This window comes from Rhinolophus sinicus, linkage group LG05 (genome assembly GCF_036562045.2).
Source record: "Rhinolophus sinicus isolate RSC01 linkage group LG05, ASM3656204v1, whole genome shotgun sequence".
NCBI lineage: Eukaryota > Metazoa > Chordata > Mammalia > Chiroptera > Rhinolophidae > Rhinolophus > Rhinolophus sinicus.
In genome coordinates this window covers 98444221-98470201 of record NC_133755.1, presented here as the reverse complement: position 1 = coordinate 98470201, position 25981 = coordinate 98444221, and the positions used below count along the sequence as shown (strand labels likewise).

The 25981-nt window shown below is 44.0% G+C and overlaps 1 protein-coding gene across 6 annotated transcripts in view; it reads left to right on the top strand.

Annotated features, from left to right (window-relative positions):
- Window positions 1-24798, top strand: part of ELOVL5 (ELOVL fatty acid elongase 5) — an 86437-nt gene extending 61639 nt beyond the window's left edge. For all 6 annotated transcript variants that reach the window (XM_074333089.1, XM_019734682.2, XM_074333087.1 and 3 more), the window contains exons 3-8: window positions 1340-1527; window positions 16291-16368; window positions 17222-17393; window positions 19035-19159; window positions 21470-21604; window positions 22919-24798. In XM_074333089.1, coding sequence (XP_074189190.1) covers window positions 1340-1527; window positions 16291-16368; window positions 17222-17393; window positions 19035-19159; window positions 21470-21604; window positions 22919-23056 — 836 coding nt within the window. In that variant the 3' untranslated portion in view covers window positions 23057-24798. The remainder of the gene's footprint in view (window positions 1-1339; window positions 1528-16290; window positions 16369-17221; window positions 17394-19034; window positions 19160-21469; window positions 21605-22918) is intronic.
- The last annotated feature ends 1183 nt before the right edge of the window (window positions 24799-25981 follow it).

Genomic DNA, 25981 nt, shown 5'->3' with positions numbered 1-25981 from the left:
TTGTTTTCTCAGAATTGAGAGCTAAGGCACAGAGCTAAGGACAAAAGGTGTTAAGAAACCCCTTGTCAGGGTCACCGGGGCCAGCTGCTTCTCTAAAGGACTTCGAAGAACCAACCACCAGTTCAGCAGAACTGACAGTAACACTCTCTGCCAGCCTAGCACAACTAGTGCAAGAGGGTGGGGGTCATTTCCCCCTGAAGCCAAGGGAAGAAAGCCACGAGAAGAACCCGGGGAGGATTTAGGGTGTCTGCAAGAAAGGAGACTGGCAGTACCTTCCCCAGGTAGAAATATGCTTTACTTAACCTGTGCTTGTCCTACAAGGTCTGGGGAAAAAGGAGGGGGCAAAGCCTGTCCCCACTAGCTGCTGCTTCTCTGAAGATGCAAGACATGCAACCTGCATGAGTCTCTGAGCTCCAGAGTAGAAGGCCTTGGAGGGCAGACAAGATTGAGGAGCCACAGGTTTCTGCATTCATAAGAGGATGCAGAGGTGGCTTCCTGGGAGTCGGCCAGAGGAGGAAGTCGAATCTTGCAGGGGACAGATAACACCTAGGGAAGCTGACTGCCAAGGAGTTTGTACTCCCGTCCAAAGAGAAGGCTGTCAGATTGCTGCTGGCAGCTACTTGGAGCTGCTGTTCCTTTTTCTCCTCATTCCTGCCTTGGAAAGGGATGGGAGGGAGCGGGGCAGATCTTTCTTACACCAGTAGCTCCCTCACCTCAATGTAGCTTCTCTCTCAAGCTTCTGCTCCTCACCTGGTTCCTTAATACCTTCAGTAGTCTTAATCATTGCTGCTTCACCCTCCCTTAAATGAGAAGAGGTCCCCTGTGCTGTAGACCGTTGCCCCCATAGCAGATGCTTGCCTGTGTGATCAGTGACTCTCCTTAAGCTGGCTGAGGGCGTCTGCACACGCTGGGAGGACTACAGAGTTCAAAGACTGCCACTTCTAGGCTTTTGTTATCCCAGGCAGAATTGAATAAATCTGGTTGATAAATCCAGTTAATGGAAAATTTAGCTTTCTCCTTGTTTTCTTTTTCTTTTTTTTTTTTAAGATTTGTTGGAAAGGATTCTTAAAAATTATTTTACTTAGCAAAAGCCATGAGTAATATACACAATTGTTGTTCACAACATGAAACAAGGAGCTTCACCTCATGTGATAGAGGTTGAAAACTCATGCTTCCTCTTCTGGTTGCTTTGTTGGTATTAGGAACTTGAGTATTAGGTAACTGTTATAAAATTGTGGTTAGAGAAATTTTTTGTTTTTTTTAATGTTTGAAAAATGTGATGGTCATTTTTATACCTGCCTTATAAATCACTAAATATTTTTCTTTTATTATTTGCCAGATACCAGAGTGAAAGGATGGTTTCTTCTGGACAATTATATACCTACTTTTATCTGTTCCATCGTGTACTTACTGGTTGTATGGCTGGGACCAAAATACATGAAGAACAGGCAGCCGTTCTCTTGCCGAGGAATTTTAGTTGTCTATAACCTTGGACTCACGTTACTGTCTCTCTATATGTTCTGTGAGGTAAGTCAGAGGTTAACGCGGGCTTCCCCTCACTTCCCTGTACTATCACTGTCCTGAATTGCGTTCCTAAACAAAGAAAAGCAGCTGCATGGGGTGGGGAGACAACCGGAAGAGCAAGGACATTGATGCCCTTTGAGGAGGTTTTTAGTTTCCTTGTTCAAAATGCTAGAGGTGTGTGTGCAAATATGCCTTCTAGAATATTTAAAATAGAAGCCTTTGCTATTGATTCTTTTATTTATGTTTCCTGTTATGCTCAGAATTAAATAAATATTTCAGAAATACTCTTGTGCAAGCAAAATGCAGAGTGGAAAATGAACAAAAGGTGAAAAACAGATTTGTGAGCATTTTATTAAGCATTTAATACATGATTATTGTTTGAATGTAGTGGAGGAAGGAAGTGGGTGGTACTTGTATTTGGTATGTTTGTGGTAAGTCAGCCTGCCTCTCCTGCTCTAATAACTGTAAATAGCTTTGAGATTTGACAAGTTATTTTTCAGAAGCTAAGAAGAGTGGATAGTGAGATCTGTGTTTCAGGTTTGAATGGTTTGTGTGAGTTCAGGCCCAATTATTTTTTCTGTATAACTGGAATGTTGAAACCAAATCTGATGACCTCAAAGGCAAATGTTGTAGCTTAAATAAAAATGAAAGACGAATCAGCATCAATACTATACCCTCCCTATTTTGCGCAGTATAGTAATACAACCTTTAAAGCTAAGGGGGTGGGAAGCTGCTCTCCAGTGGTAAGCACAATTTGTGTACACTTTTAGGGAAAGGACTACACACCTTTCAGACTTACAACACAAAACTACTGCTATGTGTCTAGATTAGAGAATCAAGCCATGCATAAAAGGAACACTTGTAAGCAGTCCTATGTAGATTTTTAACCTTTTATTGTGGTTTTAATTCTCCGAGGAGTAGTCAAGAAGGGGAGAAGGGGAAGGGGAGAGATCAGTACGAACCTTAAGATTGGTGTTTAGAGGAAAGAATGAATTCTCCATCAGCCTCAGGCTGTGATGATGTGTCTGTGTGCGAGAGCAGATATGGGTGTACAAGCTCCTGGAAAACATTGCATTTGATCGGCAGCGGTATTGCAGCTCTGGGAGGTCTCCCGTGTGTTTCATAAACCACAGTGAAAGCTTTGTAACAGAATGGTAGATGCTACTACCATTGCTTTTATACTTGACACTCTGTGAAATGCTTACAGCTCCTTATTTGCTTTTTTTCTGTCCTATTCTAGAACAAACGCAGTTTTAATTAGCCTCCAAGATGGATATTGCACGACGAGGCAGGGGCAGTGCCCAGGAGTGGCTCCTGGGCCCAGCACAGCTCTGTGTTCAAGGGACAAACCGCAGCAAGCGGTCAGGTTGTGCAGACTGAACTGTTTAGTTTCCCATAATTGATAGGTGATAGAGCCATTTCCTTAAGAAGCTTTTATAGAGTTTATTATTGCACATAGCAATATTCTAGAGAAAACATAGTTAAGATTGGTAAAGCTTATAGAACATAAGCATCTGCCTTATATGTTTCTCAAGCTCTAGAAATAGAGCTAGGTATAACTTCATAATTTAACCTTAATTATCTTTAAACAGATAATCTCTTGGTAAAGAGGGAAGAAAACTGTATAAATTGCTGCTATGCATATAGGAGTGAATTTGGGGGATGCTGAAATATTATAATAAGTAGCTTGGTGAGAACAATAGAAGGTGTTGAGCAGTGACTAAGCACTGAATATAGAGATTTGAGAAATAATACGGAGGAGAAAAATAACATTTTCAACTCACAATGTAGAGTACATAGAGGAGTAATAGATACGGGGGTAATAATTCCTTAAATTAAATCAAGGTTATGAACTCTACCCAGATCAGCTATACCTGAGTTGAAAATAAGCCCTGGTACTCCAACGTAAAGATAGTTACGTTTGATTTCTGACTTTTTTTTTTCTGTACTTACATAAACTCTTCAGTAAGACCGTTATAATGTATCATTTGTCAAATTTTAAATTTCATTTTGGCTACAGGTTTTTCTTTTTCTTTCTTTTTTTTTTTTAACTTAGCATTTATAGTCCAGTGAATACTGAAACACAGGAGGGCAGTCCTGGAATTGTACAACAACAAACTGAGGTGATCGTGGAGCCCCACTGGGCCCCTCATTTCAGTGAAATGTCCCAAGAGTTGGAGCCATAGGCCTTTGGTCACGCAATTGGCATGTCGTGATTGTTAGTCTTTATTTACCTTCCTGCTTATCTCTTATTTGGGTCTGTAAAGAATCTTTAAAACAAATATGTAGTCACTGATATTTTTGTTTATTTAATCCTGTGGCATCAATTCACAGCTGCCTTGGCAAGTTCTAGGTTAAGACAAATAAAATTATCGCTCAAGGACACAAAGAGAAATCTTAAAAAAGGGGCGATAAACAGGAAAGCAAGGGTGGGGTGGGAGAGTCACTGAAACGTTAAAATTGTTAGAAGAAAGAAAGTCAATAAACGATATTTTAAAAATTGTGTAACTGAGTTTAAAATGTCGAAAGAACCTAGACATGTTCATACGTTATGCGTTTGGTAGGAAGAAAACTAAAAGGAGAGAGGTGGCATTACTGCTCATTATCTCATGAACCTAGTGTTTATTTCCAGGAAAACCGTCGTAGATCCCTGATTAGAAGTGTATTTGAACAGTGGGATGTTTTAGATTGAAACTATAGGACTTGATGGCAAACCTTTTAGCTTCTCCGTGTTCCGTTAGGTGTTATGTAAGATCACAGTCAATGGTGAAGGCTCAGAAATAAAACATCACGTTACACAAGGAAACAACTTGAGTTTGCATTACTTGGCTTTGTAAAACCACCCTCATCGCACACGTAAAAGTCTTGTGTTCCTTTCTGTCCCCAGAGAGTCAGTGCCTATTTCCTCTGAATAGATGCCCCTCTGTTTTTTCTAAGTATCCGCATGCCTTCCCCCTGGTTCCCAAGCCCCAGACTGGGAACCCCCACCTACCCGACATGAAATTCTTCATAATGCACTATATACCCAGGCTGGACTCCGGCTTCCCCTGGCCCACCCAGCAAGCTCTCTCAGCCGCTTCTGACTCCTTTGTGAGAACTTATCAAACATGGAATTCCCACTTAGGCAGCTGCTCTGTCCCGACAGGGAAGCATTTTGGTGTGTCTGCTCTCTCCTCTTTGCCTCTGGCTCTTACCACTCTAAGCAGGGAGGATCTGATTGCTTGGTTTGTTACAGCCCAAGAGGGAACGTCTCTGTTGATCAGCCTGCTCCTGTGCACTGGTCCTGGGACTCACCAGGAGCTGCCGGGGAAGATGGCTCAGTACGACACAGTCCATGTGGCTTCGAACTGAGAGCACTTCCCGCTTCTTTCCTCAGGACACTCTGAGCTTCCTTGTCTGGCTGTTATACCCAACCAGCTCTACGCAGATACCCCACCCTGCCCCATCCCACCCTGGAACCAGGCTCTTTCATTCTTTGGTCTCTTCCTTTCTCACCTAAGCCTGCCTCCGTTTGACCACCTGTATCTCATTTTTGAGGACTCTACTCAAGGATCAGTGCCTCTGTGAAGTCTTGAGAGGACTTAGCTCCAGAGCAGTGATTTTTCTTCGTGTATCTCTTCATTCCCAATGCCCGAGCTACATTCCTTTCAGTTACAGTGCTCTGGTGGATACACCCTCTAGCATCTTCTGACACAGGTCGCTGGCTTATGGGATGGTTGTCATGACACTGTTTCTTCCACCTCTTTTTCCCCCCATTGCTAGTATGATCCGCCAAATGTGTCCTGAGCATTAGGAGAGAAAGCAAGCAAATGCCAGAACCACGATTTTACTTTATTTAAGAGATAAATCACAGATTGCAAACAAGATTATTTTTTGAGTATTTGTGTATGTTTATTCCCTTGCAGTTAGAACTGGATGTGTGGTTAGCGTGAGAGTAGTCCCTCTCTCAAACATTCAGAACATTTAAATGTAATTTTTAAAATGATTGGCAGCTAATGGGCTAGATAGATCTGGATTTTCATAGATCCCAAACTTACTCTTTCTTTCACTTTGCGATTTTTATTTTAAATTGTAATTTCAGAACTGCTTCAAAATATTGAAAATAAAATCACATAAATGATATCTGTGCACATAACAAATATTGACATTTTAATTTCTTCTTTAAAAAGAAAACATTACAAAATACATACAAAGTACACCCTTTTCACAGATGTAACTTCTAAAGTTTACATGTTTCTTCTCTGGATGTTTTTATGCTTTTAGTATATATATATGTATACATGACGATGTATAGTGTTTTCTTGAGACCATTTTCTTAATTTACTTAAATGATATACTGTTTACATTCTCTTTCAAATAGCTTTTTCCAGTTAACACTATGTTTTGAGATGAAACCACGTTGAATCTTAAGGATTAAGTTTCACCTTTTTGTGTTAGTTTAGTGTTAGAATTTCTTACACCATTTTATCCGTTTTTCTTTGGGTGAACATGTAGGTTTCCAATTAACAGTTGTGTTGAGTGTTCTTGGACACATCTCCTTGTGCAACTGTGATCGAGTTTTTGTCTTTTTTTCTCTTTTTTCTTTTTTTTTTTTTACCGGATATACACATATACATGTAAGAGTTTAATGACTGAGTCTGACAGTTTCTTGCCTTTAGTGGAGAATGTAATCCATTTTCATTTAGCATAATAATAATTATTTTAGAGTAATTTCTGTTTTGTGTACGAGGTGTGATCAAAAACTATATGGTGAATGTTTAAATAAAAAGAATTATTACAGTAAAAGACACATTGCCATTAATCCCCCTCAAAATACCCCCCCTCGCTTTGAACACACTTATCCCGTTGTTCTTGCCACTTTCTGAAGCCGTTCTGGAAGTCCTCTTTCCTGAGTGTCCTTCATTGTGCTATTGTGTCTGCCTCAGTGTCCTGAATCGATTCAAAACGTTTACCTTTCATGGTCATTTTGACTTTGGGGAAGAGCCAAGTCACACAGTGCCAGATCCGGTGAATAAGGTGGATGAGGACACACCGTAATGTTTTTATTTGACAGAAATTGCCATGTACCAGAAGTGATGTGTGACACGGAGCGTTGTCATGATAGAGGATAAAGTAAAGACACTCACGAAAGAGGACTTCCAGAACTGCTTCAGAAAGTGGCAAGAATGATGGGATAAGTGTGTTTGAAGCCAGGGGGAGCATTTTGAGAGGGATTAATGGCAATGTGTCTTTTATTGTAATACATTCTTTTTATTTAAACATTCACCATATCTTTTGATCACACCTCGTATGTATGTGTTTTCTTTGCCCTTTTTTAATTTCCTGCTTTCTGTTGAATTTTTATGGTTTTTTTATTTAAAAGTTACTCGTTCTAATTCTGTGGTTTTAGTAGTTACCCAAAAGTTTTTAACATGCATTCTTGACTTAATAAAGTCTAAAGTAAATTACTATTTCTGTGCTCCTGAACAATACAAGGACCTTAGAAGATTTCATCTCCGATCCCCCGTCCTCCATGTTTTTTGGTGGCAATTGTTTAATTCTACCTTTTTCTAAGGTCTTAAACAATCATCATCATTACAATCAATGCTCACTGATTTTTGTTTCATTTTTATTTTGCTCGCTGTTGATCTGTGAAATCCATTCTTTCCTTTGAGGTTCAGTTTTCTTTTTCTGAAGTAGTTCATTTCTGAGAAGGGTAAACTCTAAGTATCTGTTTGACATTTTGTCTTTATGTGAGTATTTCATAGGGCGTAAAATTCTGGATTAACAGTTATTTTTCCTCAGCACTCTAAAGATTTATCCCAGAGAAGTCTGGGATAAATGCAGTCCATTTTTATTCATTTGTAGGTAATCTTTTTCTTTCCAGGTATTTTTAAAGTGTTTAAAAATAAAACTATGGTGTGCCTAGATGTCATCCATTTTTATCATTCAGGACTCGTGTGCCTGCAGTCTGAGAATTTATGGTTCACAAATTTGGGGAAGTACCAGGCATCATCTCCTTGATTGTGGCCTCTCTTCCTCCGTCTCCATTATCTCCTTCTAGAGCTTCTGTTAGACATGTGTTGGACATTCTCAGATCCCACCTATCCTCTCTTTCACAATTTTTGGATCTTCACATCTCTCTTCTGTGAATTCTTCTAATTCACTCATACTTTCACTTGTGTCTAATCTGTTTCATCCATTTCATTCAGTTTCAGTTTCAATGACTATGTCTTTCATTTCCAAATGTTCACTGCTCATTCTTTTTTTTTTTTTTTTCATTCCATAACATGGAAACATCTTTCTTTTTTCACCCCTCCATAATGTAGATATATGACAGTGATGTCCAGACTTAATCATCACTATATTGCTTTTCAACATAGTCTTTAAAAAGTTTTCTTCCAGCTACATCTGTGAGGTCATGCTTCTTGGAATAAATATTAAATCTGTGTTAAATTTCTTTACCTTTTTAAAAACAAAAACAGAACGGTTTGTCAGGTGTCCTGTGTAAGCATCCAAACTAGTATCACTGAGATCACCTCAGGTCAGTGTGTCTTCCCCAAATACAAAAAAAGATTTTAAAAGGACTTGAATGTAAGCTAACTTCCTCTTTTCTGAATAATTCTTTTTTTTGGGTGGTAGGGATGAACCTCACCTTGTAGTTAGTTAGGCGTCAGTGATGTTGGAATTCTTTTGGTGTGTTTCATACAGCCTTTCTGTGTGTGTCAATAGTGGGGGAGTTGTTCAGCTTTTGTTCAACTTGCTGCATTGCCGGAACCAGACGTCAGTGTCTGTTTCTTTGAATCTTTTGAAGCTTTCTGCTTTCTAACTGCTGTATAATTGTGGCGTGGATGCTGCTGAAGCATCTCCCCAGGTACCTGACAGGCGATTGATTCCTCCCCGGGCTCTGGCTTTGAAGGTCCTCAGTAGAACCACAGAGCAGTTGCTTTGGAAACATTCTATTCTAAACTATCTTGTTGTTTTTCTTTCCCTTCAGGCTTTCCTAAAATAGATACATTATTGTGGGAAAATAGGATTTGGAAAAACACTTTATAAAAGATCTGACAATAGATGATTGAATTTTATAAAAAGAATTATTTTGTTTACCAAAATACTTTGAAAAAGATATTTACTGTTCTGTTTTTTTCCCATTTCACAGAAGTACAGAGAAGCTGAAACATCTGGTGAGATTAATACTTATAAGAAAAGCCTGAGCATTGGCTAAAGTATTTCTCACTCTTAGTTCCCTTACAACTGAAATTCCTTGCTCAGAAAGAAACCTCTCGGGGAGTGGACACACTCCACTCTGTTCCTTGCCCCTCAGCTTCTCTGGCACTGTCTTGAGAGAATGCCATACAGGGGGGCAAATGGAGGGAAGGAGGAAGCACAGCCTTCCCCTCACCCCTCACACCCAGGGGAAAAGGAAGGGATGCCTTCCAGTAGAGAGGCATTTTGGGAGTTGGTCCAAAGCCCAGCCTGACTCCTCTAAACTGACCCTGCAAACCTTTGGTAGCACAGCATTGCAGCTGGTGTAACAGGCAGCGCACCACTCTACAGATCCGCAACTAAAGCAGACTGGGTCTGCAAAGCCCGAGTCAGCAGGTAGGCTGGAGCTCTCTCTTTATATTATGCAAAGGACGCTGTGGTTGGGGCTTCTGTACTCAGAAGGAAGCTCCTGTACACAGTAGGAGCAATACCACTTCAGACCTAGTCATGGGCCTTCAGGCCTTGGAAGCGGAAATGGTAAATGTTTGGCTAGAATCAGAGCAAAGACTTACACAGTGCCTACCGTAGGCCAGGTACTGGGCTAACTCATTAACGTTCGTTGCACTGTTACTGCCCCCATTGCGCAGAGCGATAGCTCCAGGGTGGACCTGGGATCCGAGTCTGCGCTCCAAACCATTGGACAGTACTGCCTCAGAATGCTAAGTCTTAGCTTGAGGTTTTTCTCTTCCCAGCCACCAACACCCCCGTGGAATATAAAATGAGCGTTTCTTGCTGGATATATGGAAGCAACCTACCTGAAAGCACCTCTCAGGAGGCCTGAACAGTGAGAAAAAAGGACTGCCAGCGTAAGAGGGCAGGGCCTGGGATTCAGGGAGAAATGCCAGACATACCTGTTCCAGGTTGGGCTGAGGACAAGCTGTTTCTTTGTGCTTTGTTCTGAAGAGTTCTCCAGTGTACAGAGCCTGTCCTTATGACTTAAGAGTATTCCATTCAGCTGTAACCCAAGGGTATTCTCGTCATAAGGGGGAAAAAAACACTTTTGGAGGTCATGGGTGTGACAGTAGCGTAATGAGCGTCCTTATGCTCTGAACATGAGAGATCTGAAACTCAAAACCACGTGCTTTGACGTGACCCTCTTCCATCATGGCACTTCCAAGATTGGCCAGCTAAACCCTAGAGGGAATAGGTACTTTAATTGTGGAGTAGCTGATGGTTAATTTTAAACCAAACATCTGGTAAAGATAAAGATGCAGCTGAAGGTCTACTTTTCCACAGAATTCTTCCATGGATAGAGTATCCATGTGTTCTTACTAAGGATTCAGAAACAGACAAAGAAGGTCAAAGGAGTTAGGAGCTGCTGTGTGTGGTGGCATTTGGACTGACAGCCACGATTCCTGGGTGCTGGCCCCAGCAGTGCCTCCAAGAAGCTGTGTGCCTTTGGCCACCCATCACTTCTCATCTTCTACAAGGTCTAAAAAGGACACACTTAGGGGTTCACATAGAAACACTCAGCATTGTTTTGAAAATGTCAACCCCACACACACTTCTGGTGGTGGTGTTTAGAAATGGCCCTCGATGCATTTGAATGCCTGTATGGACAGTCTCTATTCTCATTACCTGTCATTCCATTTCTGCCTCGGGGGTAATAACCACACAGCTCATAAGCCCTTATCACCAAAGGCCACCAGCCCCTTCTGCAAAGGGGTTATCTTGTTGCTCTGACATCTTGGGATGTTGGGGTGAATGATAAGGGCCACCCAGAATGGCATTTTTTCCCTGCTTATTCTTCAAGTGTTTCAAATGAGCTTGTTTTCTTGAGCTGCTTTGGTAGCATTCCAGAGGGTGCCATGGAAATTGTTATCATGGTAAAGGTTATATACCTCATTTGTGGTTCAGTGTGGTGTTGGATGAGAAAAGTCAACTCTCACTATTAGAAATGACTCCGTGTACTGTGTCATCCAGACCAGCTGTGATACTCGCCTCACTTTTCTTCTTTAAATGAAAAGGTGCACAAAACCACCTTTGGTTACTGAATTTGTCTCCTAAGGAGAGAAGAATGCTTCTCGCTTGGCTTTAATTAGAACTGTTCACATGCGGCTGGACTAATTAAAGTTTGCTTTGCTCCAAGGAAGGAGGAAGCACATATATACCGGGGGTACCAAAAAAATGTATACAACTGGACACTTTGGTCAATGTTGCTCAAGCAGTAGTTCACTGTAATCAGAAGTGTCTGGACGCTGATGGTAACCACTTAGAGCACCTCTTGTAATTGCAGACGTCAAACATGACTTGTATTCATCTTTTGTTATCAGTATATATTGAGTATTACAATTAATGTTTTTTTTTCCTTTCTTAAAATGTGTATACATTTTTTTGGCACCTCTGTAGTTTGCAGTGATGCTGTTTGTATCTCGATTACTTGGAAAAAGCCAGGTAGGGTAAACGATGCCCCCTCGTAGTCAGCAGTGTCAGGACTTGTCCAGGTAGTGGCGAGCTGTTCGTTGTGGCCTGCTCTTTCCTTGGAATACAGTCCTGCCTCCTTTGGAGCTGATTCCCAGAAGCCCGGGTAGAGAGACCTGCCCTCCTTTCTGTTCCTCTCCTTCGTTCCGCCTCCTGAGCGCTCTCCCCCTGCCGTGCCTGCAGCACACTGATGAATTTCCAGGGACTGACCAAAGCAGCTCTTTGGAAAGAATCCAGGCTTGAGCCCTGAAGGGAAACAGTGGCTGAGGCGTCTTTGACTAGAACATTGTCTCCTTTCATGTGCTGCTTGTAGCGTTGGAGGGAAGGCCAGGCTTCGCTCCGAAAGCCTCTGGCATCTGTTACACACAGACGCGCTGTTTTCTTGTGACGGGGATGGAGGGGCCAGGACACTGACACAGGCCCATTTTGTGGAGGATTGCTGAGAGTTTTAGATGAATCAACCTTAGCTCAGGTGCTTGGTCCTTGTGTGTTAAATTATTCTGTTCCTTCTGAAGCCAAGGATGCTTGAGAGTTAAACTTTCCATGTCACCAAGATGACATTTGATGAAGACTGGTTTTCATCTTGTGAACAGAATTCAGATGAATATCGTCATGTTCAAGCCTCATTAAAATACTTTCTTGTATTTCCGTCCCTCCATTTGCAAACCAGAAGTAAAGCCTCCCGCTCCCCTTTTTTGCTGCAAATAAAATATTAGGCCTAGATTTGGGGGACAAAGCAGCATCTTGAGCTCTTTGTCATTAGTGTCGCAAATATTTTTGTTGAGCACTCGTGTGTGCGAGTGCCCGAGTGCCCGGGCTGGATTGTGTGGATGTGGGAGCTTACAGAGGAGCTTAACACAGACCCATTAACAAAGGGCTTTAAAGGGAGCACATGAGCAAATAAGTACAAGTTACAGCAGGGTGAGCTTGGAGGAAGGAGAATACACTTCAGGCTGCAGGCCTCAAGGGAGCAGTCATGAAGAAAATAGAATTTTAACTGAACTTTGAAGGACAGATAGGATTTGAAGAGCTGGAGATGGGGTCCGTGGTGGCAGAGGGCATTCTAATTGCAAGGAAGAGCGTAATGGTCACGGCTAACGTGTGGTGCTTATCCCGCAGACCAGGTCGGGGAAGATAAGCACTGCACACTTCATCTCATTAACTTCTCAGCCCTAAGAGGCGGGAGCAGTACTTTTATCCTATTTGAGGAGCGAGCAAACTGAGGCCGAAAGAGACTGAAATACTTGTCCAAGGTCCCCTAGCTATACGTGGGGAAGCGAGGATCTAACCTTGTTCTGGCTAGTCCCAAACTTGCTCTCTTCCCCTTGGTCACCGTGTGGTGGTTAAGTAACCAACCGCAGGCTTGGAGGACAGACGTGGGTGCCATCTGACTGCTGGTGAGGGAGGAGTGAAAGCTCAGCCCAGAGGCAGTGGAAGAACACTTACACCTGGGCGTGGGATTCGGTTTCGTTCTGAAGTCGGTGATGAGTCACTGAAGGGTTTTACACACAGGATTCTGTGGTTGGAGGGGCCCAGGAGCCCCAGGACAAGCGCTGCATGGCAGCGGCAGTCAGTCAAGGGGTTGTTGCCGGGAAGCCTGGTTGTACTCCTGCAGGAGCCTGGTGGGCCAGGTGGCGCCGACCAGCGGCGTCCGGGGTGTGGACCTGCTCTGTGCATCCGTCCTGGGGAGGTTCACCACCCAACACCTAGTTCTGAGCTCTTCAGCCTCCAAAGAACAGGTGTTTTAAACAGGTTTGGGGTTGTTTCATTTTTGTTTTTATTTATGGGGAGAAAGGCAAATGGCATTTCAGGTTCACTAAGCTTAAAGAGTCGTGGCAATCTTACCTGGATTCCTTCTGAAAGACATTTTAAAAGAGAGAAGATGTGTCAGAGGTGCCTTCTGCTAGAGTTAACAGACCCCTCCGTCTCTGGCCCCCCCCCCCCCGAGGTTAGGGCATCTGTGGGTTTTATAGGCAAGAATTTCTTGTTTTCATTCCCAGAGAAGTTCCTTGCTTTTCCCCACCCCTGCCAAGGTAGACATTCGTGAGCTCAGTCCGCTGTAGCTGTGCACGCACACACGTGCAGACACACACACCAGCCATCCTGTTCCAAAATTGGCAAAAGGAAACTGACCAGGGTGTCTTAGGACGCCATAAACCAAAATGGTAGCTGGAAACCAGGGATGGTGGGTCCTCGAATTTTAGATTCATGATAAAATTGCAAAAACATGTATAAGAACAATCATGTTAGTAAATTTTTCATTTTGCCAAATATGGCTTATGTTAAATAAAGGTGTATTTTAAATTGCACAAATCTAAGATTTATGAACACTTTGCTCTATTGTCCTTATTCTCACTTGCGATAGTCCTGTGAAATTTTCATCAAGAAGCGTCAGGTCCCTTCCTATACCCTCCAGCCACAGCAGATAATTCATTGGTTCCCTCGTGGGGTGGAAGGAAGAGCCGCGAACTCTGTGCCGACACATACGGCACTTCCTTCTCTCCCACCGCAGAGCTGAGGACACAACGCCAGCGCCCCACCCCTCACTGCACTTCGGACCCAGGCTTTTTGACTTGATTCTTGGAACTTCTGATAGGTCTGCATGTGGTATGCGTAACTGGCCATGGCTTTCCAGAGTGGGTTAAGACTAAAAAGATACTAGACCTTCCAGTAAATTACCTTGCGGGTGCTGGCCTTTCAAAGGTCAGGCAGCATAGTTTGTGCGTGGTCTGTTTTCAAGACATCTTAAACATTGTAGAAAATTAGAACAGAACCTTTAGAGATTATTTAGTCCAGCCTCGTCATCTTTTTACAGTAAAAACAACCAAGGACTAAGGCAATTAGCTGGCTTGCCTCAGCTCTTAGGCCAAGATGGACATGGTTGCCGAACTAGCCCCGGCATTCACCTTCTGCTTCCTAACCCCGGGTGCTTTTCATCATAAAATGATGCCTCCCCACATGTGTACACAAAATCCTTATGCTAAAAAAACAAGGTGCTTTTTTATATATAGAAGATGACAAAGCAGAAGGAAAACAACAAAAAGGAAGTTCGTAGAACAGTCAGGTTCTAAGCAGGGTGTTTGGTGTGAGTGCAGTGGCTACACCCACTGCCTGATATGTGTCTGAGGTCCGACGGGTGGAGGTTTACCAGTTTGTCTTCAGACCCTTGTAATCCTTTGTTCCCTGAGGGAGTCCGTGTTGCTCACCCAGCTGTACACTCGGGCTGGGGTCGCGGGGGGCTCTGGGGTCCTGGGTTCTTAGTCTTTCTCAAGGCACTGGTAGGCGAACCATTTCTTAGTTGAAATTACGTTGTGTGAAACCGGTGGTTCCCACTCGTAGTTGCACATTGGATTTGCTTTGAGAGCTTGCTAAAAGACCCCTCAAAATTCTGGTTTCGTGATCTAGGGGGAGACCAGGCATTGGCACGCTTTAAAAGCCCCTCAGGTAATCCTGTGATGCAGCTCGAATGGGAACCACAGCTCTCAGCCAGCGGTTCTCCAACTGCAGCGGCATCAAAATCACCCGGAAAACAACCTGTTACCACACCACTGGGCTTCATAGCCAGACAGTCCCGATTCAGTAGGTGTGAGGTGGGGCTTGAAATTTCGTATTTCTTTTCTTTTTTTTAAATTTATTGGGGTGACAATTGTTAGTAAAATTACATAGATTTCAGGTGTACAATTCTGTATTACATCATCTATAAATCCCATTGTGTGTTCACCACCCAGAGAAAATTTCGTATTTCTAACAACTTCCGAGTGATGCTGGTACTGCTGTGTCCCAATCACACTTCGTAAACCACCGTATTAGATTCTCTGTGATCCAAGACTTGGAGGCCCGGCCTTGACGGTCCACCCCCAGAGTTTTGGTTCTGAAGGTCTGGGGCAGGTCCAAGAATTTGCATGTCTTAGGAGTTCCCAGGTGGTGCTGACGCAGCTGGACTGGGGAACTCACTTTAAGAACAACACTTTGAAACCCAGGGCGGTTCCTTGTGTTGGACACAGGATGAGATGGGGCACACAGCAGGCCACCTCAGGTTTCTCCCCATCCGGTGCCAGTTGGCCACCAAGGGAAAGTCCGGAAAACTGGAGGTCACTCTAAGCTTCGAGAGGAAGCAGTGAGCTACAGTTTGCGTGGGCAAAGAATATCATTTCGTAGGTGTTTGTCTAGAACATAGTAGACGGTGGACACGCACAGGGTGGTGAAGTCAGACCTTCCCGCTGGACTGTTAGAGCGAGTCCTTAGGTCTCATCTAGGCCAGGTGTCCTCATTGTGTGCAGATGAGGAAACTGAGGCCTCCACGCTGAGCTGGTGATGCTGCAGGTCTGTAACCTAGAGCTCGCGCCCCAATTCTGGGGTCCTGTGTGACGTCACAGTGCCTACTCTGCTGCAGCTGAATTCTGAGGAATGGGCACAGTTTCCTCTGTGCAGTGTCTAACTCATGGGCCCAGGGGAAGGCACAGCAACAGGAAATAATGAAGATGATGAAGCCGGACTAGGTCATCCCTAAGCTGACAGCAGTGGTTCTCGGAGTATGGTCTCTAGACCAGCAGCTCCCGTATCACAGGGGGATCCCACCCCAGGCGGCGCGCACCCCCTGTTTGATCATGCCCTGAGGTGATCTGCGGCTGCATACTCAAGTTGGAGAAGCAGTGGTTGAGGGAAAGCCTGACTGTGACGTAGTGATCTCCCATGAGGCTCCGTGGGCCAGCAATGGGAGCCTGTGATTGGGTTGGTCAGAGCTCTGGAATTGCTTAGGGCGTTTGTGATAGCTTCCGGAATTGAGGATTCTGGAGAAAGTCAGCTGAAGCATCTCTGCAGGCTGCAGCCCCGAGTAACTCCCAGGTGCGCCCCCTAACCTATAGCTGGGTCCACCCCTTGTGAAACTGAGGCTCACATCATTTAAACTTAAACTTTATTTATACTCCTCTATCATGTTGGTTTTTTTTTTGCTCAGAGCAAACTGGCCTCAGCCAGCCCAAGGTCAATTTTCATAGATTCTGAAATTAATGAAGTTTAATTGAATAGATCTTCACATGGTTCTGATATTATTGGTGATTGACTTTTTCCCTTTTTTTTGTCGTTGTTTTGTTTTTATAGTTAGTGGCAGGAGTATGGAAAGGCAAATACAACTTCTTCTGTCAGGGCACACGCAGTGCGGGAGAAGCCGATATGAAGGTACTGTCTCTCTTTTACTTGAAATATGATATAATGAAGTTGTATAAAAGACAACATGGCTTAGTACTTCACTGTCTAGGGTAATCCCTGTTGACATTTTAAAAAGTTACGTACACAGTATGAAAATTTGAACAACATGAAAAGTATAAAATGAGAACTAAAGTTTCCTTCTCTGTACAAGTAAGTCCTATTAACAGTTTCCAGGAAGAAAATTGCATGCATTTATCAGTATTTATGCTATATTAATATACACGAGATCATAAGAATAAGATCTTAAATGCTTCCCTCGTTCCTCTGAGCTGCCCTCGGAGCGGTGGTGTTTAGATTCTGACCGCCACTCTTGAGTCTTTTGTTTTTTACATACAAGGCTGCTGGTGTAAGTGTAACGTGGGCAGTCATTTCCTTAGAGCACCGGTTTGACATATTCAGCTGGGCAGAGACCTGACACTGAAAGTTCCGATTCCCTTTCTTCTTTGCCTCGTGTCCTGTCACCTGCCCCACAGCAGCACCTGAAACCAGAAGCGCCTTTCGGTTGGCTTTTCTGTACTGGTGGCTCTCTGCAGGCTCCTTCCGAGGAAACATCCGAGCCTCCTGCTTTTGTTCATCTTGAAAAAGGTGTCATTGGCCCTTTTGAAATTGTCCCTGATGTCATTTCAAACCTCCCCCTCCCACTCCCCCCGGTTGTGTTCTGTGCTTAAAGCCACTCTCGGGGTGACCGGCCCTCCCGACAGCTGTAGGACTCGAGCAGCCTGTGGGGCACTCGGGCCTCTGAGTTCCCGTGGGATTCTGGGACGTTCGTAATCGAGTCGGAGGTGATTCTCCAGCGAGACATTGACCCCCCCCTTGCTCTTAGATTATCCGTGTGCTCTGGTGGTACTACTTCTCCAAGCTCATCGAGTTCATGGACACCTTCTTCTTCATCCTGCGGAAGAACTACCACCAGATCACAGTGCTGCACGTCTACCACCACGCCACCATGCTGAACATCTGGTGGTTTGTGATGAATTGGGTCCCCTGCGGCCACTGTAAGTCTCCTGCACGGGGGGGGGGGACACGGGACTCGGGACTCGGGAACAGGCTGACGTGAAACCGCCTTTCAGAAAAGGTGCCGTTTCTGTACAGTTCTAGGTCAAGCTTTCACCTTTGTGTCTGGGATGCTTGGGGTGCTACTCTGTGTGGCCCGTGTACTCAGTAAGCTGGCAAAACCCTTTTCTGGTTTCGTAAATGTCTTGTGCTGCCCTGGCAAAGTGAGGGAAATGGCTGATTCCCAGCCTGGGGCATATTAACAAATAGGGACAATGTTCTCTGTCCTAGAGGGCAGCTGTTCCAGGTTTTTTCTCATTCTCTTTCTCTACACTTTGGAAGATGTTTGACTGACAGGCGCAGGCTAGGAAGATGAAATCACACCATTGAGTGAACGCCAGAGAACAAGGCTAATGATGAAATACAGCTCGAGCTAAGCAGTGCGTCAGGAAGTCTGCACACGTTCTCATCTAATGACTCTCGTGTTCTGTGCAACGTGTTTAGCAGGATACCTTCTATGGGAAGCACCAAAATTTGAAGTAAATTCTCTAAGAAAGATGTATAGGTAGTTTCAAAAAGAGTGTCATCTGAAGTTTCATCCATCACTGTGTCATCCATCACTGACATGCTTGACAGAGAACCTTTGAGTCAATTCGCATATTTTGCCCACTGGGGTAACACTACCCTTGAGTAACAAGGCTCACCAGGAGTCACACAGGCATAGAATCTTTTCTCACCGTCAGGAACCTCGAGGCTGTGGATTAACTGACTTAACGTTCTTTTAATAGAAAGAGCACCTCCTTACATTTGAAGAGCGCTTAACGTTTTCAAAAAACTTGCAGGATGACAGATGTTAACCAGCTCCAGCTGGCCCATGGGAAACAGCCAGAGAATAGACGTGACTTGTTCAAGGTCACACAGCCAGTTACTGTCGTAGCCAGGAGTACAAACTCATTCCCTGATCCCAGCCTTGTTTACCTGCACGTGGAAGAGCGAGACAGCATTGTGTAGTTGCCTACTGTGGGAAAGGAGAACAGAGAGTCAAAACAACGGGTGGTTTTACTGGAAATTAAAAATCATGTGATAAAAGACAGATCTCTATCTCTAAGGAACTGGACTCTGATCTGTAGTATCAATAAAAATATATGGCCTCGGTACTGCAGGCCTGGGGAATAATTAGGAGGTGACTTCAAAGGCTTCTCCAAACCTCAGCCATTGTGTAGAGACAGCCAGCTTTGAACATAAGGCCCCTCGGCTGTTCTTCCTCAAGCCTTCAACAATGATCTGAGGCTGCCTCTGGTTGTGGATGGGGAGCTGGCAGCAAAGCCTGTAGGTGCCAGAGCAGGGCAGGGGGTCTCATGGCTCCTGTGTTAGAGGCCCACCGGGCAGCTACAGCTGACGCTGGGCTTAAAGCATCCTGATAACTGCCTGCTGGGGCGGGGGGGGGGGCGGGGATTGAATTCTGATTGAACACCCATGTGGTGCTTGCTGCGGCTCTGTTTCCCAGCCCCTGTTCAGAAACATGTGCTTTTCAGATTAAAAAAGAACCTTGGATTTTATTTTGTTGTATTTCATTGTATTTATATCTGTTATATATAAAACACTGATGCATCCTTCTGTCCAAATCCCCCCTATTCCTGCAGCTTATTTTGGTGCCACACTTAACAGCTTCATCCACGTCCTCATGTACTCGTACTATGGTCTGTCTTCTGTCCCTTCCATGCGTCCGTACCTCTGGTGGAAGAAGTACATCACTCAGGGGCAGCTGGTGAGTAACTCGGCCTCTTGCCACTGCACTTGCAGCTGGTTGTACACAGAGGTCTTCCTAACGTGCTCTTGCTGCCTTCCCAGTTCTGTTGCGGTTTAAGAGCATCTAAGATGTGCCTTTCCCTCCTTTCTTATTGGAGCCAATTAAAACTCCATGAAGTGGGCAGAGCAGGGAATTTTAAAATTTTAATCGTTGGAGAAACTGCGTCTCTGGTCTTACAGCGAGTTGAGTTGTAGAACGAAGATAAGAATCTAATTTTCTGACAAGTTCAGTCCTTTGTTCTCAGTTTGTGCACAAAGCACGTGTGCATATATGTGTGTGTCTGTGTTTTCTAATTATAATCCAAAATCCAAAGTGAAAACTGTTTATCTGTGTTCCCAGGAGGTTCAAAAGGGGCTGTGGAGTGACATGAGTTCAGGGTGCTTGTAGCTCATTAGGCAGTGAGGATATTTGCTAAGGCAGGTGCCAGCTGACCTCTCAGCCCTTTTATAATGGAGCACCCATTGGTGAGGATGACACCTGCTGTGCTTCAAATGACAGCCTCCTTCCCAAGGTTCGCCAGGGCCATCCAGCGATGATTTGCACTTGGTTATTTCTCACCATCCTTTTTTTAAGCTTTCCCCAGTTGTCAGTATGTTATAGATCCCTATTCCTCTCCCCTCATGAATTCCTCCACAAACGAATCATCAATGCTATTACCACTAATGTTAAATGCTGACATTTGTTGCGTTTACTACATGTTGGGCACTCATGCTAAAGTAAGCAATTTTACATGAATTGTTGCAATAGCCTGATTTCATGTTGTTATCCCCATTTTGCAGATGAGGACACTGAGGCAATAGGCCAAAGCTAGCTGACTGAGGGCCTTAGACGTTAAACTTTTAGCCCTGGCCTTGCCTATTAACATATTTTTCTAAAGAAACCAAACTGATTCAGACCCCTCCAAGTCAATTGTGATTTTTTTTCAATATTTAAAAATAACAGTCTGGAAAAAGAAACCTGAGAAGATCTGAGCTGCTGATGTGTTTGACATTTCATTATCACCTTTTTGCTAGTTGCTATATAGTCCTTAATTTTTCCTCACCCACCTATGAGCAAAGATAATTGTTCTTTAACCTTCTTGTTACACTTGAGGAGAAGTGATGAGGAGATTGATTTACAAGACACGGCTGTGGCTCTACAGAAGCAAAATTTAAAAGAACAGAATGGGGAAGTTGGTCTCCCATTAGGCTCTGCCTTTTGAGGCAGAAGATCGCACCCAGTTTGCCCAGATTTATTTTAAGCACCGCTCCTAGTTATTTATCAGCCTAGAGTACTGAGCTTAAAAAAGAGAAAAAGAAAAAGAAAAACCCGGTTCTTTATATAGAAGCACTGGTAGCGGGCCAGAAATCCAGTGGGCAAAACCCAGCCCTCTGCTGTTATTCCTCTTTTGAAGAGGCACTCTCCGGAGCCACACCTTTTTTTTTCTTTTAATTTGTTTAGAATTAAAGTTTATTGGGGTGACAATCGTTAGTAAAGTTACATAGATGAGCCACACCTTATTTTAACAGCTTTTCCTTGTTTCTCCAAGCACTACCATATGCAAGATTTACTCACCAGAACTATTCTACGAGCTTAGTGTTATACCCTAATAAGAGTTTAAATGTACTTAGAAGCCTTCACCAAACCAAAAGGGTACACAGGTAAGGTATAGGAAGAGTCCAGTGGGATTGTACGTTCTGCAGTGACATCCCTGGTTCCTTTTAAACATACATTTCACACCCTTTCTTCCTCCCTAAACATACACCCACACACTCACATCTCTGTACTGTGTTCCTGAAGTGTGCGTGTGTGTTGTTTTTTGCCTCCAGCTTCACTGAGACATAATTAACATATAACATCGTGTGAGTCTAAGGTGTACAGCATAACAATTTGATAATACATATATATTGTGAAATGATGACAGCAGAAGTTTAATTAACACATCCATCACCCCACATACTTACAATATTTTCTGTGAGGAGAACTTGAAGGTGTACTCTCCTAGAAACTTGCAAATACAGGAGACAATATTTTTCACTATTCCCCGAATGTCAGAGAAGGTGGTTTAAGTAGCTTGGAGGGGAGGAGGAGAATATATATAGCACAAACCCAGACTGAGAGATAGTTTGGGACACATTTAGTGTATGCATTGTACTGTGGTGCCTACAGAAAGGTTAATAAGCGTTAATTCACAAATCCCAGGGACACTGGGGGACGAGCCCCTCTGCCGTGCACCGCGTCTGTGGGCTGGTGCCACACTGCTCAGCTGTGTCCCCTCTCTCCCACCAGCTTCAGTTTGTGCTGACAATCATCCAGACCAGCTGCGGGGTCATCTGGCGGTGCGCATTCCCTCTTGGTTGGTTGTATTTCCAGATTGGATACATGATTTCTCTGATTGTTCTCTTCACAAATTTCTACATTCAGGTAAGTCTCACCCTTTTGTGGCAGCTGGGATTTGGGATGTTATCAGCAAAGACCCTCATTTGTTCGTTTAAGGGGGTGGTTTTGGAGCCCCTGGTGTGTGCGGTGCACTGGGCTTGTATTTTGTCACAGTGAGGAGGCAGCCCCTGCATCGGGATGGCTGGCGTAGGAGGTACTAGGTCTGTCCCAGACCTCCTGGGTTCGGGATCTATGGCGGGGAAGGCTCGGGATCCGTGTGCAAAAGCAAGACTGTGCAGCGTGCTGCTGGATTACTTCCCTGTGGCTTGCGGTGCACAACGTAGAGGGGATTCTCAATCAGAAGTCTCGCAGCCCCGCTGCTCTGAACTTCACGGCTAAATTAAATGTCCGAAGAAATTTCCATCACAATCTATCAGCTATTGATAGAACTCTGCCCTTTTGTCCCAGTTTTCTTACACATCTACTTCTCGAGTTTGAAGGCTTCAGGTCATTTCCAAGTGTATGATGTAATGCAGGTTTTTGCTCACGGAAGGGTCCCTTTAGGGCAGATTATGTCCGGTGGAGCCAGACCACTTTGCAGCCACTGCTGATTCCCGAGTCTCCCATCAGCCCCAGGGGACGTGTGTGCCTGCTCCCGTGGGCAGTGCCTGGTTCCCGGGCAGGCACAGGAGGTCGGGAGCAAGGGCAGAGGCCTCACATGTGGAGGCAGTAAAGCCTGGTCGTGTGTAGCCACCAGCTGGGTCTCAACCACGTTTCCCCGCCCCTGTGCCCACCTGTACCTTTCTTCACACACACCTGGGTGTGGCATAGGTGAGTTCACAGACTGCTGGACTCGTTGTTTGTGCTGCACTTGGGACATTCACCATGGACGAGGGAGATTAAAGGACGACCCCACGAAGTTGAACTAATGCTTCCTTTCACTGCTTAAAGCAGCACAGCACTTTGTGCAAAAGGGCTGAAACAGCTGCTGAAGTAACGAGCAAGCCTTCAAGACAAGGGGTGTGAGTGTCGGGAGAAGTACAGCAGAGTGGGAGACACCGGCTGGGCCGCCAGATACTGAAAGGGCAAAACAATGAAGTACAAATTGAATTTTCCATTTAATTTTTAAAACAGTATTTGTATTGCAACCCATAACTCAGTGAACTTACCTCAGGCTAAGCCTCAAAAAACAGAATAGTGATCGAAACCAGTGGCAAAAAACGTGTTCATGGTCACTCAACTACAGAACTTTCCTCTTGATAGCGCTGGGTCCTATAAGGCCACTAGGCCTCGTGTTTGGGAGCAGCCCCCGTCCGAGCCCCCGTGTCACATGCTCCCCTCTGCCCTTGTGCCTTTCAGACTTACAAGAAGGGGTCTTCCCGGAGTCGAGAGCACCTGAAAGACCACCAGAACGGATCCGTGGCTGTGAACGGACACACCACCCGCTTTTCCTCCCTGGAGAACAATGTGAAGCCGAGAAAGCAACGGAAGGATTGAAGTGTGAGCGTTGCGGACCTCCACACCACGCCACCTGACTGTAAGCACAGGAGGAGTTGTGCCCGATGCTCGTTAACAGCTGCTGTAACTAGCCCAGCCCACACTCATGTGACTCATGTAGGACCTCTTTCATCAGCTCAAAACCCCTAGAAAATGTATACAGATTAGACAAGTAGGCATAAGATTTTTAACATTTCTGGGCTCTCACCGACCCCTGCGCTAGACTGCGGAGGGAGAGTTATTGTAGTATATGACACTGCTGTTGCCTTATTAGTTATAACATGATAGGTGCTGAATTGTGATTCACAATTTAAAAACACTGTAATCCAAACTTTTTTTTTTTTTTACTGTAGGTCATGCATGTGATTGTAAATTTGTACAATGTTGTTACAGTAGAGAAACACACATGCCTTAAAATTTAAAAAAGCAGGGCCCAAAGCTTATTAGTTTAAATTACGGTATGTTTCAAGTTTTTATTCATTTTTAATAGCTCTGTTTAGAAAAATCCAACACCGTGATTTATGAAACTAGTGTGTGACACATAATTTCAAGTGACTTGTGTATGTGAAATCAGAAACGGCACCTTCGGTTTTGTAATACTGGCTTTAAATCAGGCAGGCTCAAATCTAGTGGAACAGTCAGTTTAACTTTTTAACAGATCTTATTTTTTTATTTTGAGTGCCACTATTAATAATGTAAAAAGGGGGGGGGCTCTAAAGCAGTCTTGATGAAACTTAAATATATATTCTTTATCTTCAAGATTTTAGGAAGTGTGTAGGATGAGTAGGCCATTTTTAATTTCTGAAGTGCTAAGTGTTTTTATACAGGAAACAAAGCCCATTTTGCTTTCCAGTCATGAGAGACAGGAGATAGACTTTTCAAGAGAGATGATTGATTATTTACCGTTTGACAGAGTCCCGTAGATGAGCACTAGGAAACTGGTTGCCAGGGTCCAAATGTGGATTGATTTTTGTACTGCTATCTGTTTTGACACAAACTTCCTTTTAAAATGTGCCTAGCTTACCAAAATTAATAAAGGGGGGGGATTAAGGACCTTCCTTACAAATTTTTAAGGTAAAATTAAACAGATAGCTACAGCATAAGAGAACTAGGAAATTGGATAGGATCATTTGTTTGATGTAAATCAAATAACATCTGTAATTTTTTTCTGTGTAGAATCTAAAGATTTGTTTAGAATCGCTTGTTTAAAAATAGTAGACTACTTATCATAAAATCATGTCTCACACCCATGAGGCAGTGGTCAAACAGATAAGGACTATTGTATGTGTCATTTTAAAGTGTCAAAATTTAGTCTCTGAATACGTTCTCCTCCGTTGGGGGAGAAAAAATATTCATTGAACCACTCATGACACATCTTAGAAGGTCATTGACAATATATAAACTAATTGTTGGTTTGATATTTATGTAAATATCAGTTTATCATGCTTTAATTTTGCACATTCATATTAAAGGGAGCCAATTGGTTCTCTTCCTAGTCTTGTGGGTTTTCTGTTTGGAAGGAGTCACAGCATCTGTTTACATTTACCTTATCAAATCTAGAGTGTGTATATTTGTAAATGTATGTCTAGGTACTAGTTTGCGAAAGTCTTTACGTATTTCAATACAGAAACTGTAACATTCAGTAGTGTGCTGGCAAAGTGTGCTTTAGCTCATCTGGATATACCCACACTGTTAAATAATGTCCAAACATTATTAATCATTAAAATGTTTTTGATTACCTATGCTTGCGTTTTACATTGTTTTTGTGCTGCCAATTATGAAAAACTGGAGAAAAATCCACTTTCTGCACCTTCGAGGAACTCACCCAAGTAGCTGAAAATAATTCAGTTTGAAAGGTTATGTTGCTGCTTAGCTCTGGTGAGGAGTGAGCCCCACACAGGTAAGGTGTGGTGCTGTTTCCATCCTGACCCTTTCCTCTCTGCCTTTTCTTGGTTCCCCCACTGAAGGTCCCAGCTCCGAGCATGCTCCTCCTTCCTTCTTTCCTCTGTCCCTCCCTTTCTTCCTTTCCTCCCTCCCTCCCTTCCTCTCTCTCCCCACACCCCAGGCTCTTTCCTAGGTCTAGACTAGAGGTTTGCACATTTTTTATGTGGAGAGCCAGATAGTACCAGCGTTCGCTGCCCCTTCTTGCTCCCCCGACCCCCCCCCCCCCAGAGTAATGAGGTTCCATCTTGGTCCCAAAGCTCTATCACTTTCTTTGCCAAAGAGCGTCATGTCCTAGCTCTCGGCCCCTCCCTGCCTCCTCCTCCTTCCGTCTACTTCGTACCACACAGTCCCCTGGCTTTCGAGTGCCTTTCAGTGTATCCGTGTCACCTTTAAAATGTCATCTGAAACTGCATTTAGTATCTGGGATATTACCTGAAAAGCGTGAAGGACTGCTGGTGGTTTGGTGGTGGTGATTAATCAATCATAACCTGTCTTTGCCCTCTTTAAGTCCAGAACAAATTGAAAAAGCAAGACATAGAAGTCAGACTAATGGAAATCAAAATAGCTCATGTCTTACTGAGAAGACTGGGTTGGGGAAACAGATGACAGTAGGGCTGTCTGAATAGCCAGGGTAATACCCCTATTGATGTAAACGTACCAGGGCTGGTACTCGCCCTGTCGGTGGCTTATGGCCTGCCTCTGTTCTGATTATTGGCCTGGAGATGAACTAGTTATTAAAATATTTTGCCTGTCAGCCCTGGAATTTACCCACTTACTCTCCAAGCTCCCCTTGCAGTGTCCAATTCTGCTGTGACCTTACCATGTCAAGAAGGTATGCTCAGTGGCATTCTCCATCCTAGCAATCAGAATGTGGCCCTCCTCCCTCAGAGAAGTGAGTGGGTAAGAGGGCAGAGCAAGGTCAGATGTGTTCCCACAGTTTTCCCTCTCCTGTATGGAAGGGAGAAGGCAAGTGCACTCACC